This window comes from Rhinolophus sinicus, linkage group LG10 (assembly GCF_036562045.2).
Source record: "Rhinolophus sinicus isolate RSC01 linkage group LG10, ASM3656204v1, whole genome shotgun sequence".
Taxonomy (NCBI): domain Eukaryota; kingdom Metazoa; phylum Chordata; class Mammalia; order Chiroptera; family Rhinolophidae; genus Rhinolophus; species Rhinolophus sinicus.
Window position 1 is genome coordinate 75,158,113 of NC_133759.1, and position 26,354 is coordinate 75,184,466.

Consider the following 26,354-nt stretch of genomic DNA (forward strand, 5'->3'; position numbering starts at 1 on the left):
CTCCCTGGCCCATGCTGGTATTATGAGCCTTGAGCTTCCCCCTCTCCAGGCAGTCAGTCGCCAGTCGTCGGATGGCTGCCCGACACGCTGCCAGCTGCTCATGGCAGCACACAGCAGCCCATGGCAGCATACAGCAGCTCACTCAGCCTGCCGGCCACTCATGCTGGCTGCCGGCCACTGGCCACTCACAGCAGCACACAGTAGCTCATGCAGCACTTAGCAGCAGGTGGCAGCCCATGGCAGCTCACACCAACCTTTGGCTTACCGCAGCCCAGCTCCAGGGAGAGCTGTTGTTCACAATCTTAGCTGTAGAGGGCGCAGCTCACTGGCCCACGTGGGAATTGAATCTGCAACCTCGGTGTTAGGAGCACAGCACTCCAACCACCTGAGCCACCAGGCCAGCCCCCCAAATTCCAAATTTTGAAGAGATTTCTGAAGATTTTTGGAAAACAGCCAGTTCATGGGTTTAGGATTCCCTGGAGCCCAGGGGAAATCTTTCTGAATGTTGTTTTATGGAGTGGATCCACTAAGCATCTTCAATTCTGGTACCATCCACAGGATTTGGGGTCCAACTGAAAACCAGTTTATTTTTGCTTAGTTGACAAGAATGGAAAAAAACTTCAGTGATAAATGAAATGTAACTTCAAATGGCCATCTTAATGCTAAGCAACATGTGAAAAAAAGCTAAGGTGGGATTTTTATTTAATGGGCTTTTCTTGAGCATCCACTATAGGCCAGACTTTCTGCACTGGGGCTATAATCTCAAGCAACTCAGTTTGAGTGGGAGTGGGGCAGAGGGACAATCAGCCAGTCATCCACGTGGAAAGCTTCTCAGAGAAAAATATAAGTGAGCTGAGTTTTAAGAGATGAATGGTAAGAGTTACAGAGATTAAAGGAAAGGGCATTCTATGAAAAGGCGACCAGATGTGCTGCATGGAATTACAGAAAAACATGATGCTTTTAGGGCACCACAAAGAGTAGTTGGTATGATTAGAGCCACGGCTCCATGAGGCAAGGGCAGAAGAGGTACTAGGCCTTGTGTGCTGAACCAAGGCGTCTGAACTTTATCTTGGAAACTGGGAAGTCTCTGAAAGAATATTAAGCAGGAGACTGGCATGACCAGATTTTCAATTTAGAAAGGTCACCCTGACTGAAATGTGGATGCTGAAATTTAAAGAAGTTGGGGTGGAAACAGAAGACTAAGAAAACACTGTAATAGTCCAGACGAGAGATGAGAATGGCGCCTGTTACACTACAAGTTGTGAGAATAGAGAGGAGTGGAGGATAGCAAATATATGTAGGAGGCCGATTTGGCATAATTTAGACATGGCAGAAAGGCACCATTTTAAGTGTACCTGTTAACTTGTATATGGATAAAAGACATTATGGAAATATTGTTTAAGGGCCATCATGATGGAAAACTTGAATACGGATATTTGTTCTTTTAAAAGCATAAAAATGATTTAAATCCAGGACACATTTGGTAATAGCAAAGGTACAAAGTAAAGAACAGCCTCTTGGGGAAGGATAAGTCTTTGAAGTTTAGGGACCCTTACAGAGGATGTAGAGTATGCAGACTACTGACACAGCTTAATACCATGTTAACCATAAGCATTATGATCGATGATTATCAGATATGCTAACATCAGGGGATTATGTGATATAAATACATAAAATAGTAATTACAGGCAACTTTGAGGAAAAAAATCTTTATTTTTTACAAAAGTTTTCATAAATGCATTTTATATTTGATATGCATGCTATTGTAACAAAGCAACTAAATATAATTATAGGTAAGATACTTTTATGCATATTTAAAAAGTAATATTTTAATCTCATTTTTAAAAATTGAAAGTAGAATAAGCAAGGCTTCAAAAAAATATTCATCTTCCCCCCATGCAATTGTTGCAATGACTTAACAAGGAAACTTAAAATAACCAGTCAAATGAATGTTTAAAAGCCACTGTCACCTCATGAAAATCTTTCCAGTTTGGGACCAGCTTTAGAAATGCTTGCATTCCAGTTATTTAGGTATTGCCTCTGGGTGATACTCATTCATGTGTTCTAACTGGAGATTCTCATTTGGGGTTTTGTCCTCACTTGAATGCTACTCCCATTCTTACTGCAGTTAATTGTAGATTCATGGAAAGGACTGTGCAGCATACTTGAGAGAAAATTCAGACTACCAGGATCCATTTTGCTTTTCATGTATATGCTTCCTTAAAATAAAAACAGGCAAGAAAATACAGCAACTTAGCTCAACATACAGTTTATCCGTTTTACATATGATTATTCATTCTTTTTTTCCTGAGATATTAAGCAAGTTTGTTAGTAGTCTGTTTTCATGCAAAAATACATTTTTCCATTCTTTACATTCATTTTGTAGTATTTTGTATTCTAAATAACTATATCACATTTGTGCTTTATACATTTGGAAAATAAAGAATAATTCATTTTCTTTACTGCAGAAAAATAAACGATTATTGGTTCTTGGATGGGTAATACAATCAAGTTAACTGCCAATTTTCAAGTTCTTAAAGCATTACCTGACTATAAAAATAGCAATGGAAAGTTCTAATTTTTCTCATGCTTTTCACCTAAATTAGGAATGAAAGGTTGACTTGCTCATGTGAGGGAGATATGGTATGTTCATTCCTTGGACTCCTGAGTTTGTGAGTTGCTAACACATGGAACAGGCCTACACAACACACTTGGTCAGTTTCCTCTCTTACCTGGGGGCAGGGGGAGTAAAAGAAAACAAATGGTATATATTCTATTTTATAATATACACAAGAGTAGTTTGTAAAATGTGAGAATTACTAACACATTTGAATGAGAAACAGATAAAAGGTCAAATATTTAAGAACATGTTTATGTTTAAGAAATTGATCTCTGTTATACCTCTAGACTTAAATCAGATCTGATGTGTACTATGCACATGAATGTCTTAAGTACATTGCCTTTTTCTATATTGGTGCGAGAGAAACACAAACTCCTTCCCACCCCAAATAAAGTTGGGAAATCTGAAGGATTTTTCTGTTAATACATATTTTCGTTACGCTTTTATTTTTAAAAATTCAGTAGAGTTAAACAGAGGACTAGATAAATGTAAGTGCAATATGTTTAGGGCCCACTGTTCACTTTTGTCAGCACATCAGTATTTTATTTATCCGCCCAAGTGTGATGATTTCACACAGATCAGGAAGGCCAGTAGAAATATAAGAGCTTCAAAGAAAAATAAGAAATCTTAACTTGTCCATAATCAATCATATCTAAGTACTATGTGGTATAAATAGGATCAAAATAAGTTTTAAATTATTTGCTTACAAAACATTGTCAAAACCCTTTTGGAAACAAAGCCAACTACACAATTGAGTGGAATGACAATGGGAAACAGCTTCGTTTTCTTCAAGATGTGAAACTACTTGCCTTTAAAATACTGCAAATATCCAATCCAGGTAATGATCTTTCCCTTTTAATTAGTCAACTATATATCAAATATAAAAAATTAACACAATATAGATGTGGCATTGGACACTTTTTAGTATCTGTTTATTCAGAAATGCCTTTAAAAATTAAGGTGCTTAGAATGAGCTCCTTTACGAAAGTCAAATTTGTAAGTGCAAATAGTGGGTCTGCAAAGAGAAGATGCCAAAGGAATATATGTAAAAACTGGATCAATTCATCCAATGAAGCTGTGGTCCACTTTTTCCTACAATGGACTAAAAATGTAGAATCATGGATGCAGGTTCATCCTGTAGGGCTGTGTGATTACACAGCTCTAACTGATAGCATTTACTCTCAGTTTCCATTTGCGCCAGGGGAATGAGCTTCCGGACTGTGAACACGGCCCCCATCTCTGCTTTCATAGTCCTGCTTCTAAAGAAAACACTTTCCCAGGGTTGGTTCTTTCTGCAGATGGACAATCTGTAGCTTAGACCTTAATTGCTGTCCATGTTGGGCTTTAATTACATGAAATTGTTGACATCCAGGTGCATGAAGTGTCTAAATACATAATGCAAGAGAGGCTTTCATGGGTGAGCTTAGAGGCATTTAAAGATTTTATGAATGGAATTATGCACTAAGGAGATATTTATCTAACATGGACATAAAAAGTTTTCTCGGGGTATTTTGAAGAAGTTTTTCAAAATTATGTTGTTGAAAAATTACTTTATTTGGAAGCAACATCCCCTCCTCCCCACACTTTGCTTTGATAATCTTACTGAAAGGAAGTGAAATTGTTCAGAATTACAGCCATTTTGGGTTTCCCAGGCCTGGCATGGACATACTGAGAATGGAAGACTGGAAGAACCCAGCAAGGAACATAGGAACATTCACTGCTGCCTACCCTGAGAAAGAATTCTGGGTTTCTTTTCCCAAGTCTTACCCAAAGGTCCACTCACTGTAAAGTCAACAGGCATCTTTTATAATTTACGTGGTAAGAAATCCATGAATATGCACATACTATTCTTAAAGTAGTTGAACGTTACATTTTTTTCTAGGTAGTTACTGAATATTTTAATGAGCTTATAAATGAGAAAATGTATTGAAAGATTTTTGTACCGTGTTATATACATATAACATTTGTTTTAAGAATATCTGAATTTGCATTTTCCATGAATAAAAGTCAAAATTAGAAAGAAAACTTTTTCACATCAATAAGGATTGTCATGTTTGAAGAATCTGAAGTTATGTGAATGTGAGTTAGCATGATTCTGTACACCTAATTTTAATTTTTTAAGTCTGATTTCATTGTGATTTTTGACAAGCAGTTACTGAATGAGGTAGTCCACTCTGCCTAGCTATTTGTTGTGTCTGGTTACTATTCCACAAATAATTAAGTACAATGTATCAGTTATGGTTTTCCTTCATGTTTAATAGGAGTGCTGTGAACATTGAGAATATATTTCTTTTAGCAGTACACAGTTCTTGAGAAAAGTCTTGAGTTTTACATTGCCATTTGCAATATTTTTAGAAGCTTGCTACAATATCATTTTAATAAAAATAAAGTGTACTTGGTGATGATAGACAAAATATTGTTAAAGACCTCTTGGGACAGGAAAAGTTTCAGTCGTCATAAGGTCACGAGCTTATTCATTTTCGGCTGCGTCATTCTGACTCCTTACTTTCAGGAATAACTATGAATTGCTACACGGTCCATTGTACTGAGAAGAACTCCCCTTGAACTTCACATGGAGGTTGAGTAAAGCTCTTCTATTTGTTTTTTGAAGTACTCTCTCAGTTCAGGTCTCTTAGCCTTTAGTGTCGGTGTCAGCAAGCCATTTTGAACTGAGAACATGTCAGAATGGATGTGAATGGCTTTAACCTAAAAACCAAATGCAGAATACGTCTTTATCAGGAATGTAACACAACATTGATAGCATACATGATAAAAGTAAACAGGCATATGGGAATAAGTATTGATATATAAACACTGATATATGTATATAAACAATTGATATATAAACACTGTGCCTATTTAAAGGTCAAAATTATGTTAATAACATTTCAGCCTATTTGGCATGTCTGAAAGCCACTTTTTTCCTTCCTAATCCTTCCTTTAGCCAGTCAGCAGAAGTGAATTGGTTGCTTACTCTGTGCCAGGCACTGAGGGCACACAGAGGAATCAGGAGTGCGTCTGCCCTCAGGGAGGGGCACGTGCGCATCCAGTGGAGCAGACACACTGGGCAGTTATCAGACAACACGGTGCACACAGTACACAAGGGCACCTAACACAGGGGAGAGGGAGGAGCAGTCAGGGAAGCCTTCCCAAATCAAGTGAGTGTTAAAGAAGGAGTGACAGCCAGCAAATGAGGAGAGGCAGGTGGAATAGGGATTTCCAGGCAGAGGCAACTCCAAGACCAAAGCTGTGGAAGTGAGAAATGGCTGAGTGAGTGTGAGAAAGGAAATGTAAGTGGTTTCTTGTTGTTATATAGAGTCGGAGGTAATGAGGGTGTGCGATGAAGTGGATGTGGTAGATGGGACTGTTTATGGAGGAGCTCACACTTTATGCTGAAGAAAATCGGGAGGGACTGAAGGTTCTTATACAGGGAAATGGCATGGCTGAATACACATTAGAAAGGTCTCTCCCAGAGAAATCTGAGAATGGTTTGTAAGAACGTTACAATTGGAAGCAGGAAACCGGTCCGAAGGACGTGGCCAATCCACAGGCCAGAAAATAAGGGCCTACACTTAGAGCAGTGGCAGGGCGAGGGACAAGAAAGCACTTCTAAGGGTGATTCAGAGATAAATGGGCAAAATGGAGGAAACAGGGAGGCAGCCTCGAGGACTCCCAGGATTTGGCTTGGATGGCTGCATAGATGACGGTGCCACTCAGGAGGAATATGAAGTGAAGACGGGACATGATGAGTGTACCTGAAAAAATAGTTTTGTCATGGAATTTGATCACATCTGTGGAAGGAGGCATGGAGGGACCAGACTTAGTGTTCACACTGCGTAGTTCCACGGGGCATATCTCGAAGTCTCTTTGCAAGGCTGGCTGGGGGGCCAGAGAGATAGATGAACTGATCTAGGGGGGCCTGGCTAGGTTGCTCCCACCTGGGGCTCTAGCTGAAAGGGTGACTATCAGTTCTGTGAGAAGTTTAGGATCCGGGTTTGAGCTGAATCCTGGAATGACACTGTCTCAAGAAATTGTGTCTTGACTGACAATAGGGTCTAAATTCAATGATTTTGTTGAGATAATAGACCCACGTCATTAAACAGCAAACCGGGTTATCAATTGCTATAATACAGACTTTTAAAAATTAATTCAAAATATGTGCTAAATATACATGTACATTCATTTTGTTGTTTTGTGCAATTGATATTTATTGAGCAACAACTGTGTGTCCGGTACTGTGTTAGGCACTAGGGATACAAAGAAGAATAAGACACAGTCCCTGCCCACATGGAGCTTATCATCTAATGAGAAATGCTACCGTATGATACTGCTACTCTGGGGACAAGCTTTCCCAATACCCACTCCCTACTTCTTCCAAGCTAACAGAACCCTAATTTGGTTTGGGGCCAAAACGATCTATGTTAATCATGACAATCCTGTTCCCTGATTTCCAGCCTCCCTTGCAGCTAGGTAGTAGCCATGGGATCCACTTTTGGCTAATGAGAAGGGAAAGTTTTGCTTTTCTAATAAAAGATTCAGAGACAGTTATCTCTACCCACTCTCCCTTTTTCCTTTCTTGAATATGAACAATGTCCAAAGCCATAGCAGCCACCTTGTGAACATTAGGTGATAAACCAACATACTAAGAATAAAATGTAGAAAGACAGGCAGAGCCTAGGTCTTTGAGGACCTGTATCTACCTTTGACTGCCTTCTCTTTGGATTTCTTATGTGAGAAAAAACACAAAACACATCCTATGTGTTTAAGACACTGTGGGTTTTCTGTTAGAGCTGAATGCATTTCTGCTATAGCACCTAATCCAGGCTTGGACAGGATTCATTGAAAAGGGATGCTCGACTTGAACTCTGAAGAATCAGTAGGCTTTTGCCAGATGGCGACAGCAAGGGAAGGGGAGTAGTTGTTATGTGGCCTGAGAGGAGGCTGCTCTAGGCAGAGGCAACATGTGCCAAAACACATTTGGAGTATTATGAGCATAGACTAAAGCATGTGTGGTACAAATGAAGGAGGAGAAAGAGATGGGGCTGGGGAGACAGACTGGGGCCAAATTATAAAGGATCAGTATGCCAAGGTAGGGAGTTTGGACAGGATTCTCTAAGCCATTTTTAAGCAGTGAGAGACAGAGCCAGAAAGATTACTCTGTTACGAATGGATTGAAGTGAGATGAAAGTGGAAGCTGGAAGAACAGCCAAGAGGCAAGACTGATGGTTATTTGAGCTGTAAAGTTGGTTGTAGAGATGGAAATAGGTTTCAGAGGGAGAAAGGACGGGACTTACAATTGGTTTGGGTAGGCTCTAGATTTTTGCTTGAGAAGAAAAACTGGAAGAGGAGCAGAAAGAGTCTTTGGAGGTGGGAAGATCAAGTATGTTAAGTCTGAAATGCTTCTGAGACACTCCAGTGGTCTTTGGACACTGGATGTATAAGTATTAGTACGCAGGACAGAGCTGTAGTCTGGGCCTGAGATAGAGAAGGAATGACTTAAGAAGTAGCAAGGAACTAGAGTGTGGATTACAAAAGCCAGGAGAAGAGAGAGAGAGGTCACTGTGTCAGATGCTACTGTCATATGAGAACTGCTAATAAAAATCAATGGGCACAATCAGGAAATGACTTATTTCAAAAATCAATGTATATGCTTCCTTATACCCATTAGGATGGCTATCATAAAACATAAAATAACAAGTGTTGGTGAGGATACAGAGAAACTGGAACCCTTGTGCATTGTTGGTGTGAATAAACAATGATGCAGCCACTGTGGAAAACAGTATGGCAGTTCCTCAAAAAATTAAAAACAGAATTACCGTATGATCCAGCAATTCCACTTCTGAGTATTTATCCAAAAGAATTGAAAGCAGGGACTTGAACAGGTATTTGTACAGTTACGTTCATAGTAGCATTATTCACAATAGCTAAAACATGGAATGAACCCAAATGTCCATCAATAGATGAACGGATAAGCAAAATGTGTTACATACATACGATGGAATGTTATTCACTTTAAAAAGGAAGGAAATTCTGACACATGCTACAACATTGATGAAACTTGAGGACATCATTCTAAGTGAAATAAGGCAGTCACAAAAAGACAAATAATATATGATTACACTTAGACGAAATACTTAAAGTAGTCAAAGTCATAGAAACAGAAAGTAAAATGGTGGTTGCCAGGGGTTGGGAGGAGGGAGGTGGAATTGTGTATTATTGTTTAATGGCTACAGTTTCAATTTTACAAGATGAAAAGAGTTATGGAGATGGATGGTTGTACAACACTACGAAGGTTATCTAATACCACTCAACTGTACACTTAAAAATGGTTAAGATGGTAAATTTTTTCTGTATTTTGCCACAATAAAAATAATTGCGGAAAACAAATCAATGTATGCAAACAGTTGCAAAAGTCAATATGCTACTGATTGTTTTCAAAATCTCTGATGCAACAGTCTAGTGCCTTGGCAGTGGATATTTTCAGATGTCAAAGGATTCTTTGCTCAGAAAACTCTGCATTACATTCACTGATTTTTCAGATCAAAAACTCAATATACAAAGAACTTTAAAACAGCTATACATCCAACTTCTAAAAAGCATTTAAGAAAAATTCTAACAAATTCTGGCTTTTTTAAAACCCGTGCTTATAACTTAAAAAATGTGAACGTTTTCAAATGAGCACAACATTAATACATCAGATTCATCTTTAACTCGCAGAAATTTGTTCAAGTGAAGAATGCACTTTTGTTATAAAAAGAATAGCATTTTAAAGGATTCCTGTGGAGGGGAGGGGGAAAGGACTTTCGGCTAAAACTAGAGCTAGCATTACAGGCAGCTGCCTCAACTGTATTTCACATATCGAAAGGATTTCTACTTGAATAGGCAATATAAATAGCTGGAAGTTTGGGCAATAACGGGGTATTATCAAATGTTTCAAAATTAGTGAAGGTTCTTGTAAAAAGTGTTTTGTTTAAAAACTTAGTATTCTTGCTAGTCAAAGAAACAAGGAGTTGGTAGCCATTTTTTGTACCCTCTGGAATATACTTTTTTCCTCGTTTATTTTTATCAAACATAAACCGCCCTAAGGGACCCAAAATTCACTGGAAACTGGTCCCAGGGGAGATGTTTTCAGACGATAGTTCGCCGGGAACTAGGGGTTCTGTAAACGCCACTACTGGGGGTGGTATGGAGGTGGCTGTAGGCTGGTAGGGGTGGGATGAGGTGGAAGAGAAGCTCCGCCCCGAATCCCCCGGTACAGGGCTGCTCTTTGTTTTGTGTTTACTCGACTTTCACGGATGTCATCTATGTTCTGCTACTTACACAAGTTTGGAAACCACTGGCAAAAAAATTAGTTAGCCCGAAGAAAACATGAACACGATCTAAATCAAACTTAATCCTAGATACAGTGATTTAATTTAGTAATTCATGTCTACTGTCATAAAATGAAAAATTGAAAAACCAATAGTGCTACTGTCTTTAGCTTTTTTAAATAAAAAAAGGTTCTCTTCTGATAGAAACAGTATCACATAAAGGCTTTTGGTAAGTGCAAACCATCTATCCACCTTCTTCTGTAAATGAAATTAATAATATAGTTTTAAAATAAGATGCAAATGCCAAGATATAATTTCTACAGCGTCCTGAAGCCTGGGTTTCAGCTCCTCTGAGCTTCTACCAGCAGGTAGAGAACAATTTGCAACTGGCACAGGTCTATGGTTCAGTACAGGGGTGGGGGTGGACACCTTTGAAAATCCAGTAGTGACAAGCAGAAGCTAAAACCAATACAATTCAGGAAAGATGGATTTCACAGGGAGAGCCACACAATGTTATTTAGATGGTAAGTAGCATGGAAAAGAAAACAGTATGATTTTAGGAAGAAAGGACTACCTCTACAGGTAGATTCTGAATATCCATCAAACCAGCTGCCTGCAGCAAGCCCAAAAGGATGATGGGGGATCTGCAGTTCACTGTGACTACAAAATAGTCTCTGTCTGGGCAGAGAACATATCCTTCAATCCAGCCTTCTGAGCAGCCACGCAATATGGCACGCAGCTCACCTTTCAGCCCCTTCGTGAGCAGATCAGAGGGGCACTGCTGCCAGGCTGCCAGTCCTGCTCCAGTCTGACCTACAGCCCTGGGTCTATTTAATTTCCTCCATTAAAAATACCTATACAAACTGCTCCAGTAACTCAAAGTCTAGTCAGTAAATGGGAAAAAAACAAAAAAATGGGTCAAACCAGTTGTTTAACTAACACTGACCTTAATGGTGGGTCACAAACCTATAGTTTTGTGTTTTGTTTTTTTCAGAAGTAAACCAATGATAAAACCAATGTTCATTTTTTATAAATAATTATATATTTCTACTAAAACCAAACTGTTGAATGTGGAAACAAAAAGGAACAAAAATCTTTAATCTCCCTTTACACCTAACACAACGTGAAACTCATTTTCCAATTTGTAATCAGCAAATTTCTTGTTGAGGAAAGAAGGGGGTCCTTTATGTTAGCTTCCTTGCTGAAACTACACTCTCGTCACTGAAAAGTGATTCTACAGTTTTTTTAAATTTAGAAACATTGTAACATTTAAATATTGTATTGGAACAAAATACCTGAAAAGTGTCAATTTATGCCAATTCATTTAAGCACAGAATTTTTCATAGTTTTGAAGAAACACAGTACTTTATCTTTTTCAACGGTATTGCTCAAATAGTTTAACACGCCACATTGCTTGTAGATAATAAACACAGAGCGCATAATTTAGGACAGAAAGATAAAGTAAAAAACAACAACAACACTTAAATTAATTAGGAAAATGCTCAATTCATTTCTAATTTAAAGGCAAATTGGTTAGGTAAATATTCATTTCAATGACAGGAAATATAATATTTTTAGTGAGGGCTTCCCAGTAAGAATTTGAAAAATCTATCAGGCGTCAAGTTCACTTTGTATCGCCTATGCAAACTAATAAGGCATATAAATGTCAATAAAATGGTTAAATCAGTTAAGTATGTTCGAATACTTCCCTGGTACCTACATATTTTAATTATTGATACAGTTGTTCCTCTCTACTCATTAAAATATATCTTCCAAAGATCTATATAAACTAAAAATGATGGTAAGTAGCATGGAAAAGAAAACAGTATGATTTTAGGAAGAAAGGACTTAATTCTAGCAATTGTCCATTTCTGGAAATTAAATTACATTAATTTTTTATCTAATTCAAAGTTTAATTCATATTAACCCTGCCCAGTATGTCTGAACTCCTAAAGCTTTCGTTGAATGATTTAACCCTTGGGTGTGGATACCTATATTTGTGTGTGTGTGTGTGTGTGTGTGTGTGTGTGTGTGTGGCTTCTTAAAAATTAGTATTAAGCCTTAACCGATCATTCATTTTTGAGAAAAAAAGGAAAAGGACAAACTGACAATGGATTATGGATTAACTCAATTTATGATGAGCTTTGCAACACAACTGGACCCTCCTCAAGCACGAGGCCAGGCTTTTGCTCTCCTGTGCTCAGCTGAGGGCACACACTGGCTGTGGTGGGGACGATGCCACAGACCAACAAAGAGGTGACAGCCTGGGCAATAAAACTAAGGTCTTTGGGATACCATGTGACTTCTCTGTATTGGACATTACCATGGTGAGGGCAGAGTATCAGAGCGCAGTAAATGCTTAAGGCATATGGAAAGCCAAGAATAAGTCTCCTCTCAGTGAAAGCTCTAACTTGACCAATGGTTAACACTGGAAACTTAGCCAAAGGTCCCTTTTAAGCATAATCTTAGGAGATGATAGTCTTTTTCCAGGAAGAGGAATCTAGATGTTGTGCTTCTCCACATGCTCTGGGGCGAGTCACACCTGCCAAACCCAGCAGGGGGCGCGCAGGCCTTAGGAATCACAGGAACTAACAGGCCTCTGCATGCCCAGTGCCCTTAGAGCCAGGGCTTCAGATCAACACACAGGCCCAGACCAGCCAGGTCTTGACCACCCGTGTGGCCTCTCCTCTACATGATCATATGATCTGGTCAACCACTCCCTTTAATGGAAGGGCAATGAAGTTAGTTCTTCCAAATTTCGAAATTTAAATAATTATTATGCCAGAATTGACCTTAGGTTTGGAAAGGTAAACTGTAACTTGCCTGAATGCCTCAAATTTTGCAATTTTTTAAAATGAAGATTTACTCATCCAGGTCTTCTTTGCCCTAAAACATGATGTCAGATGAGAATAAAGCAGTGTTTCTCAAACTAGGTTAATATAAAGATCTATTTCAAAAGAAAAACGATTCTCTCAGACCCTGAAACTATGTTTAGATTTCCTCAGTTTGAAACTTTAAAAAAAAATTAGTCTTAATCTGTAGAAATGTTTTTTAATTGTAAATAATTGCTGTCAGAGTTTTACATTTAAAACTGGTTTAAAAATGTTTTTAGGTTATCATCAAAATGAACATACAAAATTTAAAATTCTCATAAACCTTGCAGATCCCTAACACTATATATTTGAGGACCCTATTTGAGAAATAAAATTTTATGAAAAACGGTTATATTAATTACATACTAGGGAATTTGAAAAATCAGATTTTTAAATATTTTTCTGCTTGAAGAATTTTTCGTTTTGAATTTTTGACTAAAGGGGATGTATTAATGGTATACGTAAGTAGGATCAAGTATGCTTATGATCTCGGTTACAGTAAGAACCCCAACCTTGCAAAGACAGAAAGTCTTAGAGGACCGCTGTGTTTCTCCTAACACATTCTTTGTTTCTTCCTCTTTGGAGAGGGGAGGCTGGGCTGACAGATCCCTGGCCCAAGGAGCACAGTTTTTTCCATGTCCTAGCAAGACATTTGCCTGCTGCAGCCAGGAAGACAGTATGGCAGGCAGCGTGGAGGCAGGTGGTGTACACATGATGTACTAGTGACGGCTAGAGTAACACTGCAGCTTTATGAACGTTTGTGATTATGAGTCTCATTTGACACATGACCTATTTTAGTTCAGGACGCAGGCTGTTACAAAGTCAGGTTGGAACAGGCCTTCAGGGGTCCGTTGGTACACAGCCTGCCTGCAGGCCACAGCATGGAGGGTGGGGAATCTAGGTCACGGTCGCTGTGGGTTCATTTAATTTTCATCACTGCATAAAGGGCTGTAACAAGTATGGGGAAAGTTATAGTTACCTGTTCAAAAGAATGGAGTCCGCTTTCTTTTCCTAACCTCATCATATCTTCCAAAATGGCTTTTTTCAGCTCCTGAATTGAACCATAAAGGTAAAATTACAAGACCAAAATCACATTTCACACCAACACACTCTCCCTACCCACTCAACTGGGGTTGACACTCCCTGGCAGCATGCTAATCACCCCATCATCTGGCACGTAAGTACTGGGCACAGCCAACGGAGTGACCATGAATAGGCTAAGAGACCACTTTAGATTTTTAAGTGGCCTTCTGTTCAGTCTGGTGAATCCCAGGGTCCCTGACACCCCCAGAAGAGCCCAGGGCCCAGTGGGAGTGGAGCGCTAGTGTCCACGGCTGCTGCTGAGAAACGGACCATGTGACTGGTGGAGCATCGGCTGAGCACAGCACAGGGACCCTCTTCCACAGGATCCTACAGAGAAGGTTTCTGGAAGGTGTGAGTGGCTAATGCTCCAAGCAGGAAGAACTGTTACTTTTTCGATTCCATGACTGTCTCTCTAAGCCCAGTACATACAAAATCCACCTCACATTTGGACAGAGCATGGTCAGTAAAGCAGAAGGCCTCTGCTCATATCTGATACTGCTGGACCAGCTGTGTGGCCTTGGGCAAGCCACTGCCCTCTCTGAACTCTCCTGCAAGCTGCAAAACAAGAGGGCTGGGCAAGCTTTCTGCGCTGTCTCCTGGCTCTAAAATGCAATAGTTTATCAAATTTTCTAAGATAAATTTGAGTTCCTTCAACAACAACAAAAACAGATATACTTCTGGTTTAGGATTCCCACCATTTATAAAGTTCGAAATTTCCCTACATGTTCAAATTTCACTAGTCTGCTGTTTTTCTGTTCCCTCATTATAAAAGGTGTAGCCACCTTTTAGGAAACGGCCCAAGGCACAGACCTTATTGGCGCAGAGCTCCACGTACGTCCCTTCAATGCCTCTCTTCTGGGCCCAGGCTGGCATGACTTCAGGGTCGGGCACGACAATGCCCACCAGAAAGGCCTGCGACCCACCAGAGAGAAACAGTCATGATGGAAGCTGCTGTTTTTTTTTGTTTTTTTACTCTGCCATATTTATTTCACTTTTTTTCTAAAAAATTTATGAAAATTTTGATATAGATACAAAATTAAAGATACTAGTACATGTATACCCACTGCCAAGATAAAACAATTTCCAAAATTGATGAAAGTTTTTATTTAATCATGAAAGCACTTTGTTATTATTTTTTTTAAATATTTTATTAGAGTGTAGTTGGCATATGATATTATATTAGTGACAAAAGCTTGTAAAGTGGTTATTTTTGGTCCAGCATTAAAAATAATCTCTTGGTATTCTCAGACTCCACCCTTTTCTAAAAATAAGTATGCTGCTATGTTATGAAACATTTCCACCCATATATCACACATTTTTGACTGTTTATTTTCTGATCTATTTCCCTAACTTTGTAAAAAAATGAATAAAGAATAAGCTTAGAGATTAAGAATCGGTAAAGTTAGAACTATATGTACCTTTGATTCTCATGCTAATCTTAAATGAGTGCATACATCTTCAGGATGCTAAAACATGTATTTCTCAGGATTTCCAGACCATTTTAAAATTGTTTCATTAATATGGTCCTCCATTTCATCAATATGGTTCATTAAATTACTACAAAATATTTTAATACGATTCAATTATATATAAATCCAATGAAAGCACAGAATGTATTCACAGTGATCCTTCTGACTTTAAATCTAAATGACGTTGAAAGCAGAATAAAAATAAATCCTCTCCAAATAATTTAATCTTAAACTGTATTAACATATTAGCTTAATATTTTAAGCTATATTATCATCAGTACCATTATTTGCAACTCTATACCCATTTACCGGTACAGTTCATTTGCATATTTCAAAATCAAAACAGCAGAAACCTGGCATCTTGCTTTAGCATCTTACCTCAAAACTCCTCTTAGAAGTAGTAGAGCATAAGTCAAAAGCAGTGGGAGTGTCCATTACTACTTCAAGCAACTTATTTATCTAACTGCAATTTATCAAACTATAAGCAATTACGACTGCTTCTTTAACGAGGAATTTTCTCTCATGATCTAATAATATTCAGGAGAATGCCTGTGTCTGATTAGATATTAATGTTTACCACTTTAATCAAATACCAAATACTTAGGAAATTATTCTGAGGTAACTCGAGACTTTTCAGCAGGCCCAGTGCATGTGGGAGGGTTGAAGCATCGAGGACTCACCTTCAAGCTGTCCCCATGGACATAGATTTGTGCCACAGGCTCACTCCGGATGTAGATGTTCTCAATCTTCTCGGGCGCAACATATTCTCCCTGAGCAAGTTTAAATATGTGCTTCTTCCGATCAATAATTTTAAGAGTTCCCGCCTATGGAGTTGGACACACGGCTTCGTCAAAAGATGGCATTCCTGAGCCTGAACCCCTTACTCCTGTCCTGCCCCACCCTGCACACCCACCGGGATCTGCTCTTCCATCTGATGTCTCTGCTCGTAGAGCCCCCATGAAGCTCGAGAGAGCCACCATGCACCACAGGTTGATGGTTCCCAAGCTCTGCTAGGTCCCGAATGCCCAATGTCCTTTCCCCGTCAGCATTTACCCCCTCACTCCCCTCTCCTATCCCTGTCACCCTCAGAAGGCCAGCTGTGTTCCCACCAGGGCTATCCCCGTGCCCAGGCCCTTGCTCCTGCTGTACCTTCTCTCACCACCATCTTCAGATTCACTCCCTTAAGCCACGCTTAGTTCTCTTGCTCCAGCTACTGCCCGACACCCCAAGAGAGGGCTCTCCACACCCCAGCACATAGCACAGCTCTGGCAGAGGGCCCCCGTGACTCCTACCTGGCAAGCCAGATGGCGTTAGGAGACCTCACCCCTCCAGGACATCTGCAGCAGGCAAGCCGCCCCTTCGGCATGAGTGCCTGTGCCCCAGGCCTCCAAGACCCCCAGTCATCTCCCTGCCTCCCCTCAACCTTTTTTGAGTTTCCCAAGTGATTAGTTGGGTCTCTCTCCTTTCGATCAACTCCTAAATGTCGCACATTCGTCGCCTCCACTGACAATGCTCAAGGTATTGAGTTAGCTCAAGGTAACTGCCATTTATCTCTTCATTGGCCACTCCCACGTCTGTCTAAGCTTCCAGTCAAACACCTTCACTGAGTTCCAGACCCAGAACCTAACTATTCTCAGAAAACTTCAGAAACCAGGCCATTTGCAGGATGCAACATGTCCCCCAATGAAGCTCATTACCATCTTCCTCATGCCTGTCCTGGTCCCCGAGCCCCAAACCTGGGGATGGTCTTGCCATTCACCTCTCCTGGGACTTCTAGCAGTTAGGTCATCCATCCTCACTCGTAAATCCCTCTCATGTCTCCCTCTCTCTCCCACCCAAACCTCTTCCTAACTGGACTTCTGCATACACTCTGTCCCTGTTCCATCTATTCCATCCACCAGAACCACAGCAATCTCTCCAGAAGAGAAGAACAAGCAGGCCCTGTTTTGCTCAAAACCCAGGATGGACATTACACACTTTCCCTACACTGACTCCTTCGGTCTTCGTGGCATGCCATGAGCTAGGTGTCATCACCTCCATTTCACAGATGAGAAAAGTGAGGATCAGAAAGGTTACTAAACTCCTCCTAAGTCACATAGCTAGGAGACAGGGAAACCAGGATTTGAATCAGGTCTTTCTGGATCAGAAGCTTGGACCTTTTCCTTGGTCTATCTAATACTATTCCAAAATAATAATAATTTAAAAAATTCGACTCCCACAGACTACCTGCCTGCTGTCTTGCGCTTTGAGTTCAAGCACAACACTAGGTGTTTTACATGAAGTAATTTACTTGCTTCTTAAACCCCCTGCAAAGTGGGTGGTTTCATCCAAGTTATGGGGCATCACTGGCAGAGCCAAGGTTTTGTGCAGCTTCAAGCTTTCCAATTTTGAGGGCCCTCTTTAAGAAAAATAATATAAAATGAAGTTCAGAGCCTTGAAAGGGGCCTATGTCAGTGAGGGGACCTGAAGCCTACACTTCCTTAGCTGATGGGACAGTCCGCCCTCCACCAGCGTCCAGGGCCACGCTGACTTCTCCAGCCTCCCCCGATCCCACCACATACACACACCTGTGGCCCAGAACCGCTTGCTTCATATCTCTGGCATCACTCCACTCAGCATGTGCTGTGACCCCTGCCCTGACTGTCCTTCCCACTCTCTCCTCTCACTCAGAACATGACTCATATCCTGAGACTCAGGTCCAGTAGGTGCCTGTCCCCTGCCTGTCCCCAGGAGAGCGTGGCCTGGGGTTCATCCCCACCGCACTGGGCTGGGACCTGCCTAAAGACATGTCCCTCCCAAGCTGTCCCTGGCCCAGGGCACACATCAAGGACACATCCTTGTCTGCCACAGGATGCAGGGTTTCTCAAAGGGAAGCACACGGATCCAAGCAGGGGCAAATCAGCTCACCAGCCCAGAGGACCCCTGGAAAGCTCAATACCACTCACATGCCCGAAAAACCCAGCATCCCAGAACGTCCACCCAAAACCTTAGCAATTTCCCGGAGACACAGGAGAGGTTCCTGGGGGGTGGGCTGCATCAGCAAGGGCTCTCGGTTTCAGTGACAGAGCCTTTTTCTGGTCATAGCTTTCATCTAAGCATCTCCAATGTGACAGGCATAGTGCTAAGTGCTTTACTGATACAATCTTATTTATTCCTGACAACAATAACTATAGAAGTAAGCAACGGTAATATCCCTTTTTATAACTGTCAGAGTGAGGCACAATAACTGGTTTGGGCGAGCAGCTGGGGGCCATAGCCAGAGAACGCCGGGTAGCCCCGCACTCCTATTCTACAGATGAGTCAACAGGGAGTGCCAGGGAGGAGTGAGGCTTTGCTCACGGTCACGAGAGGAGCTGCTAACAGAGCCAAAGGAACTCGGCCATGTTCTGTCCAGCCCCAGGCTCTTCCTACTGCTCAGTGCTACCTCTCAGCCAGGGGCTGGTGTCCGTGGGCTCTCAGCCCCTGCCTTTCTCAAATCTCCCACAGCTATGCACCCCTGCTCCTCATACTCCCCCTACCAGATTCCACAGCACTCGGGTCTCTTTCTGGAAACCACCAAGGGAAGGGAGTGGGTCTCACACTCCAGCCCTACCCTCTCACAAAGACCGCTACCACGTGCCTCAGGAGGGTGGAGGAGGAAGCTTTGGGGGCGGGGTAAGGCAGACCCTCCCAACCCCTGCAGGGGTTCCTGAGTCACTAATTGTCACGGGGTCACAGGGAAGACCCCTGCCTCAGAGCACATCAGATTGTTACCCTCCTACCACTCAAATGTTTGGAGCTCCATGGTTCCACACATACGCACCGGCAGCCACTTTCCAATGTCCCCAGTGTGAAGCCAGCCATCACTGTCCAGGGCCTCCTTTGTCTTGTCTGGATCTTTCAAGTAACCTTTGAACACATTTGGTCCTCTCACACATATCTGTAGGGACAAACACCCCGTTTCTCTCAGCCCACAGCATAAGGATTCCTGACATGAGGCTGTCCTGAGGCATGTGTAGAATAATGTATATTCTCCTGCAGGAAATTCACTGATGCAAACAGAGGACAGGAACAGCCACCAGCGGTCTGCACTGTCTCCTGTCTGCTCTCAAGCAGCGCGATCTCTCTCCTTCCTGCCCTGGCCTTCCCAGCCTCCCTCCACCTTCTCTTCTTCCTCAGGAACACCCTGGCCTTCAGCGCATGTTTCTTTGACACTGGCTGGGGTCTCATCAGATAGAGATGGCTGGCTGATTCTACCAGAGATACTTAAGGCCCTGCTTCACGACCAGGAAATCAGTCACCCACTCCCTCGGAACGCACAAGTACAGGCCAGCTCTCTCTACCCCATTCAGCCTACTTGCAAATGGTCATGTTTCTGCTGGGACAGATCCACAGCAGCAAGCCATGCCCTTTTGGGGAAAAAACAAACAAACAGATTTTTTAAAAAGTTTGGAAATTCCAAATCTTGATTTAGACCAGCCCAGTCCCAGCCTTGTTTCATAAATAGGAGAGAAAATGCTGAATTTGGCTGAGTCAAATTCATCAGTAATTTAAAGTAACTTTACACAAAGGTTACAAGGAAAATAATTCCATTTCTTTTTCTTTTCTTCTTTTACTCACTACCTGTAGCCTCCACAGACATGAATGGCTAAAAGCTGACGTTTACCTCTCCCTCTCCTTTGTAGGTCCAATAGTTCAGTTCCTCAACATCGATGAGCTTGATGTGATTGCAGGGCAAAGGCGCCCCTACGTGCCCTGGAACAGCAGAGCAACACGGCATTGGTCAGCGTTCAGGTCAGTTTCGGCACTGAAGACGCTCGATGCCATGCAAAACCCCCCACAAGGTCAAAGTAGGGAACTATGGATGGAAAGCAATACACCTTTACATGGGCATCTGTCACAGGCAAGCACTGACGATAAAACAGAGTTCTAGAGAAGGGAGAGGCCGACCTCTGCAGGGCCTTTGTTTTGCTTCCATCTTATTCTTAAAGAGACAGACAGATACACCTGGCCTAGCACCAACCTGCACAGGGTCTGTGGTGGAGCTCATACATACACCTGTCAGGATGGTTTACAATAACAGGGCCCATATTAAAACATGTTCTCCATTGGATCACACGTCTTGGTTTGGGGGTCATAAAATATAGTCATCATCGCGTTTGCTCCAGTCACCACACTGTTGATCAATGTGCATGTTAATCATCTAGAAATCTTGTTAAAAATGCAGGTTCTGAGTCAGTGTGTCTGAGATGAGGACTGCTTTTCTGCATTTCTTACAGGCCCCAGGTGACAATGCTTCTGGTCCACATACTACACTTCGAGTAACAAAAGAATGGAAAACAGGATGAGGTAACTCATGAAATTACATCAAAGTCATTTTCTAGTCATTTTTTTGTGGCTGTTACAGACAGAATTCACTGGCAAAGTGGAGTTTTTAATCAGGTGCTGGCCAAGGTCCTGAAAGAAAAGTGAGCCTCATAGATGAAATATGAGGCGGTGATACTGGTATCTCTTTTAAATGAGAGGCTGCAAAATCTTCTACAATATGGTACAAAGATCACTATCCTCTCATACTCAATAGCCTTTGCGAGTTTTATGGTAAGGATGAATAAAAAAAGGCAAAACTTCAAACGTTTTACATAGGAAAATGCCGAGGAGAACATAGAAGGAAGAAAGTGTCCAAAAGGAAGGGGATACATGAGAGTCATCAGTAAGTATGATGGCAGCAATAAGAAAAGAGTTAAGAGAACCAGGACCTCAGAATAGTCTTTGTAATAGATCTGCCAGTAGGAGAAAGATCAAAGAATTTATACACAAAAAGGCTTTACTCAGCTAGAGTTTAAGAGATAAAACTCAGAAAAATTTAAAATGCTTCCGTACTTGACTTGTCCAAATACGATGTGGATTTAGAACCCACCTATCATGTTTCTGCTGACGACCTCAAGGTGCCCTGAAGCCAGTATTGCATTACTGAGCATATTTCATGAGCATGCACGGCATCCCAAGTTTTCTAATGTGTAGTTGAACAAACTTAAGCATGAAGAATGGCCCCAGGTTCACAGAGGAAGCTGGTACCCTGAAGTCTTTTGCTGAATGGTTTCCAGATTTTTCCAGTGTCTGATCTAAATTTGTTATTGATAATACAGGGGCTACCTGCTGCTTCCTCTTGCCCTGAAAGACAAGTCTCCTCTGAATGAGGGTGTGGAGCGGAGCTGTTCCTTCCTGAGGCTGCCACTGCCTTCAAGACACTAACCTTCCAGGAGACCGTAGTTCCCAAAAGGCCTCGGAAAGGCCCTTTAAGAAAGAATGCTCTGGCCATTAAGTTGCCTCTCCTTCCTTCGTCATATCCAATTCATAGCCTGCATCCTTCATTCTAAATCGACTGCAAACAAGGCTTTGTGGTATTCAGACTCTATGAAATCTAACATACTGACATTATAATCATTTTTACACCTGGAGCTGTGTTTTGTGATCTATTACTTCTTTTTTTTTTTTTTTAAACATGACTTCTATTTATCTATAAAAGAAATGGGAAAACGCAAAAAAAAAGGAAATTATATAAAAATATGTAACCAAAGGGAACAACAGATCCATAATGCTACAATCCAGACATAACCAGCATCAGTGTTTTTCTTCTATTTCTGTTGCTTTTTTCCAAAGTGCCCATGTAAATTTACTTTCCATGAGAAATCGTGGGAGCCATTTTAACTCAACAGTGCGTCGTGAACCATCCCCACATCTCCCATCCATCCTACCTGAGGTCCAGTCCCCAGGTGTGGTAAAGGTACATCCAGCTGTGCACTCAGTTTGGCCGTAACCTTCATAAACCTTCCAGCAAAACACGGAAACACACTGTGGGCACACATACTCCTGCAGCTGCTGGCTGCCCTCTTCAGGCAGCCCAGCTCCCACTGAGCATCTGGCTGCTCCATGGGAAGGGGAGGTGCTTTGGAGGGAGGTAACACCAGGTGAAGCTGAACACAGACAACAGGTGTGGCTACTTTGCCTGGAAGAAGGGCTATTTTTACCATAGACACTGAGCTTAGTAGATAAGGTTATGCAGTGTGGGGGTAAAGAGTTCCAACCTAGTTTCAACCACTGACTATGTATTTTTCCTTTGGATAAGACGTATTAAAGACGAACCCTTTAAAATCTATTCTTTGTTTTATTTTGTCTCCGTAAGACATTCCCCTGCATGTAGGACCATGCCATGTGGGAGAGTATGTCCTTAAGAGGGTCAGGCTATGTGGCATAGATGATGACAGTGGCTTTGCAAGCATAAACCTTTAAGCACGCACGCTGATGAAACAGACATGCCTACTTAACACCCATCAGTCACAGCCACGTTACTATACCCTGCATATGTAGGAACTTAATAAATATTAACTGAATGTATAAATCAAGGAATGGATTTTTTAGAGATGACAAAGCCTATTGAATCAAATGACCAAACACAAATGGGCTTCTGTCATCCCCGCCCTTGTGTTCCTTTTCTGGGTTGGGCGATATTTTGCAGGCCAGAGGATGCAGAGATGCTGTTACAGGTGTCCTACAGGTTCTCCATTACATTGGTGATCCACATACAGTTTATCAAACCCCTTTTCCCAGAGTGGGTACACCTGGGATTTCAGACGGTCACAAGGTCAACCTGGCTTTCACTGGCTCTGTGATTTTTTCATCGTCAGAGGAGGGAGTTTTTAATACCACTAAAATCTTACCCCCAGGATCCTTCTCTGTACTATAAAGGGCATAATGGGTTTCCGGCCCCACCTTCACACACGTCATTGCCCCAGGGAAGGCCACAGAAAGGCAATACCTGGCAGCCCAGAGCTGCACGGAGGAATCCCAGGACGGTCGGTGATGCGGGGGCTGCTCCAGTCACTATCATGCGTACACACCCGCCAAGACTGGCCTGTGGGGAGACAGGAGACCCTGGCAAAGTCTGTGCTGCTGGACGTGACGTCTAGCCCATCTGGGCCTCATCCAAGATCAACACTCAACAACTGGACCCTACCATAGGGATCAGAGAGGAGGCCTGAGGCTGCGCAACACATGAGGTGGGAAGTCCCTTCTCCTTCAAAATGAATCAACCCAATCAGCTTTGCAATTCAACCCACAATCTAGCCAACTCTTTTGTGTCTTTTGAGATAGGTGCCATTAGTCTATGTGGCATTGTATAATTTTGGTTCTTTCCTTAAAATACACAGCTGCTCCCTCACTCTCCCATCATTTGCAAGCATCCAAAAGCAATTACTTAGGACAATTCCTTCCCACTTCCACCTTAATGGCCTAGTCTTTTTTCATTTAAAAATCAATACCACACTCTGCTCTATTTACTATGCACTGTAGAGGACAAAGAATTCTTTAAACATGTTGTTTCTGTAAGTTGAGCCAAGATAGTTTAAATATTAATTTTCATAGCTAAAAATAGAGTAGTAAGGAAAAAAAATGAGTAATGATACTAATTAACTACAAATTCCTTGGGTAATGCAGAGCTTGAAAACTTTAGTGGGGATCCAGAAATGAGTCATTTACGATCAGACAAGTTTGGGAGAGGTTGAAAGGATAGGAAATGGGAAGGGAAAGGAACATTCTGGGCCATCTGTCTAGAATCTGATGCTGCTGGAATGCCACTGAGGCCAGGGCTACGGGGAGGACAGGAGACCCCTCAGGACCCAGGAGTCCTTGGGGGACCTGACCACCTAACGACAAAGCTGCTCAGGTGCCTGTGGAGGTCAAGGGACCTACCTTCCAGGAGTCCCTCTTGCTGGTTGCCTTTGGTGAGTATAATATATCTCCAAATAACGAAAACAAGTCCTTTAAGATGTCAATGGTAGCTTAAGCTTTGATTTCACAACCAAATGATTATCATTTTATAATAAGATTATAGGCCACTGGGATGAACTTCTCTAATACTTCTGTAAGGTCATCCACTGGACACTTGCGTGTCACTCTATAATCACTTGTTCATTTTCTTACCTGAATCTTATTAAAGAAGAGTTCGTCCCAGATGCTATCATTCCTGATGATTCCACTCCGGACCTCAGCCTGTTTACGCTTCGCTGCAAACTCCAGGAGCCAACGCTTTAGTGGTGTGTCTGCCTGGCTGAAGATCTGAGAAACAGAAGATAGAAACACTGTCGGAGCTGCATGTCCCACCACTGGACATACCCCGCAGGAAGAAGGGCCAGACTGGACAGCAGAGAAGCCACGCTCCATTTTGCCCTTGCAGGAGGTCAGTGTGCCATCCAGCTAAAGGTTAACAATACTGAGATCTGGGCATGTTGTGGGGCTAGAAATTCCTGACCAAAGAAACAAAACCAAAAAAAAAACACATCTCCGCAATGAGGGCTTTGGAGAAGAGGAGGAAAATAGGAGAAGAGGGGATCTGGGGGTGGCGGCTTGGAAAGCTTGCCTGGGGCTCCAGACCCCGTCCATACACGCAGACACCAGGCCCCTCAGTCTGGCCAGAGACTCCCTGTGGAGCTCACCTTGTCATACATCCGGTTCAGCAGTCGTGGGACCACAGGGAAGATGGTGGGGCATAGAGCTTTCATGTCGTCTGAGAGGAGACGGATGTCTCCCTGGAAGAAGCCAACACGCCCTCCATGGCAGTAGACAACAGACTGGAGGGAGAGGACAGGAAGGGAGGAGTCCCTCAGGGTGGTCACCCCTGGCCGCAGTCCAGAGCTGTCCACAATTCTGCCCTACATAGAGGGCGCCCATGACCCGCTAACCCAGCTCCGGGTGCTACCATGAGACACTGAACACCATCTGAGGTGACACCCTGCCCCTCACTTCACCACCCTCCCACTGAGTCCCATGGGGAGAAGCAGCAGGAGAGAGAGTGGAATCCGAGCCTTTGGGAGATACCAGAGCAGCTAGTGTCACTGTGCTTGCCCTTCTAGCTCACACCCAAACCCTGGACAGGGGCCTCCCTGGGGACTCAGGTCTCTGAGCTGTACTACACCCTATGAATGGGTCTGCTCCAGGTCTCAGAAGAGTCTGGATTTTCCTGGGATACCTCAGCAACTCTGGAAGGATGTACAATGCCCACGAGTACGGGGAATGCTGCTAATGTTGGGTGGCGGGGCCAAGGGGAAGCCTGGCTGGTTGCTAATGGGACTAGGCATGTGCCAGGGGCCTATTACGTGCTCCTTTCCTTAATGCTCGTCGCAGTCCTGTAAGGGAGATAGTATTTGTATCTGCACTCACAGATGTGGAATGCAAAGCTCACAGAGACAAAGGGACCTGCCCAGAGTCACAAAACTAGGTCACAGTCATTGCCAGCCTTCTTATCTAGGTCTGGAAAGCCCTAATATGCCCTAATATGCCAGATCTCCTCCAAGGCAAGACAGGAGAAGCTTAGAAGACACAGGCTGGTTCCTTGAGTGACACACACACGGAGAATTCTGTCCCTGCAATATCATGTGGACTCCCCTCCCCCCCAACTCCCTCTGCACCCCCATAAGACCTGCCTCAGGGCCAATCATAATGCCAGTCCCATCTACAGTCTGAGGGGTCATGACAGTTTGATTCCCTAATTTTATAGTCTTCTTTTTTAGAGTTCATGAGTAATGGAAATTATGTAATATGTATTTTGTCCATAAATGGAGCCATACTGTACAGAGCTTCTGCAAAGCTGTGATGCTCTCTGAGCAGAAGCCACCAGCCGGGCCCTCTCTGAGTCCGGTGTGTACACAGGTAAGACAGGGCAGGCCTGCGGTCTTCCTTGGGGCAACACTCCCACGAGGGCCACGTGGGGTGGTCAAGGTCCTCTGACCCCTCTGACCCCTGTAGTACCTTCTGAGGACAGGACAATTTAGTTCTACTTCCTGGCACCAGTGACAAGTGACACCCTGCTAGGGTTCTGGGTTCTGGACACAGATTGTGCCTCCCTGAAGCCAGGGCCTTACCTGCACCATTCGCTCAAACATGTGTGCTAAAGGCAAATAGGAAATGTGCACATCCGCACAAGTGGGAGCCCACTGACTCTGCAAGAAAAGAGAAGGAGCCCAGG

The 26,354-nt window shown here is 42.6% G+C and overlaps 1 protein-coding gene across 8 annotated transcripts in view; it reads right to left on the reverse strand.

The window, feature by feature from the left end:
• Window positions 1-1,693: 1,693 nt before the first annotated feature.
• Window positions 1,694-26,354, reverse strand: part of ACSL6 (acyl-CoA synthetase long chain family member 6) — a 55,012-nt gene continuing 30,351 nt past the window's right edge. For 3 of the 8 annotated variants that reach the window (XM_019756085.2, XM_019756083.2, XM_019756084.2), the window contains exons 12-21: window positions 24,826-24,960; window positions 24,314-24,448; window positions 23,151-23,246; window positions 22,090-22,162; window positions 20,001-20,089; window positions 19,158-19,274; window positions 16,036-16,179; window positions 14,697-14,798; window positions 13,783-13,854; window positions 4,852-5,326 (exon numbers count right to left, since the gene is read on the reverse strand). In XM_019756085.2, coding sequence (XP_019611644.1) covers window positions 5,189-5,326; window positions 13,783-13,854; window positions 14,697-14,798; window positions 16,036-16,179; window positions 19,158-19,274; window positions 20,001-20,089; window positions 22,090-22,162; window positions 23,151-23,246; window positions 24,314-24,448; window positions 24,826-24,960 — 1,101 coding nt within the window. In that variant the 3' untranslated portion in view covers window positions 4,852-5,188. Of the gene's footprint in view, window positions 5,327-13,782; window positions 13,855-14,696; window positions 14,799-16,035; window positions 16,180-19,157; window positions 19,275-20,000; window positions 20,090-22,089; window positions 22,163-23,150; window positions 23,247-24,313; window positions 24,449-24,825; window positions 24,961-26,250; window positions 26,329-26,354 lie in introns of all 8 variants that reach the window. The other 5 variants (XM_074313478.1, XM_074313479.1, XM_019756087.2 and 2 more) reach the window with 3 other exon arrangements.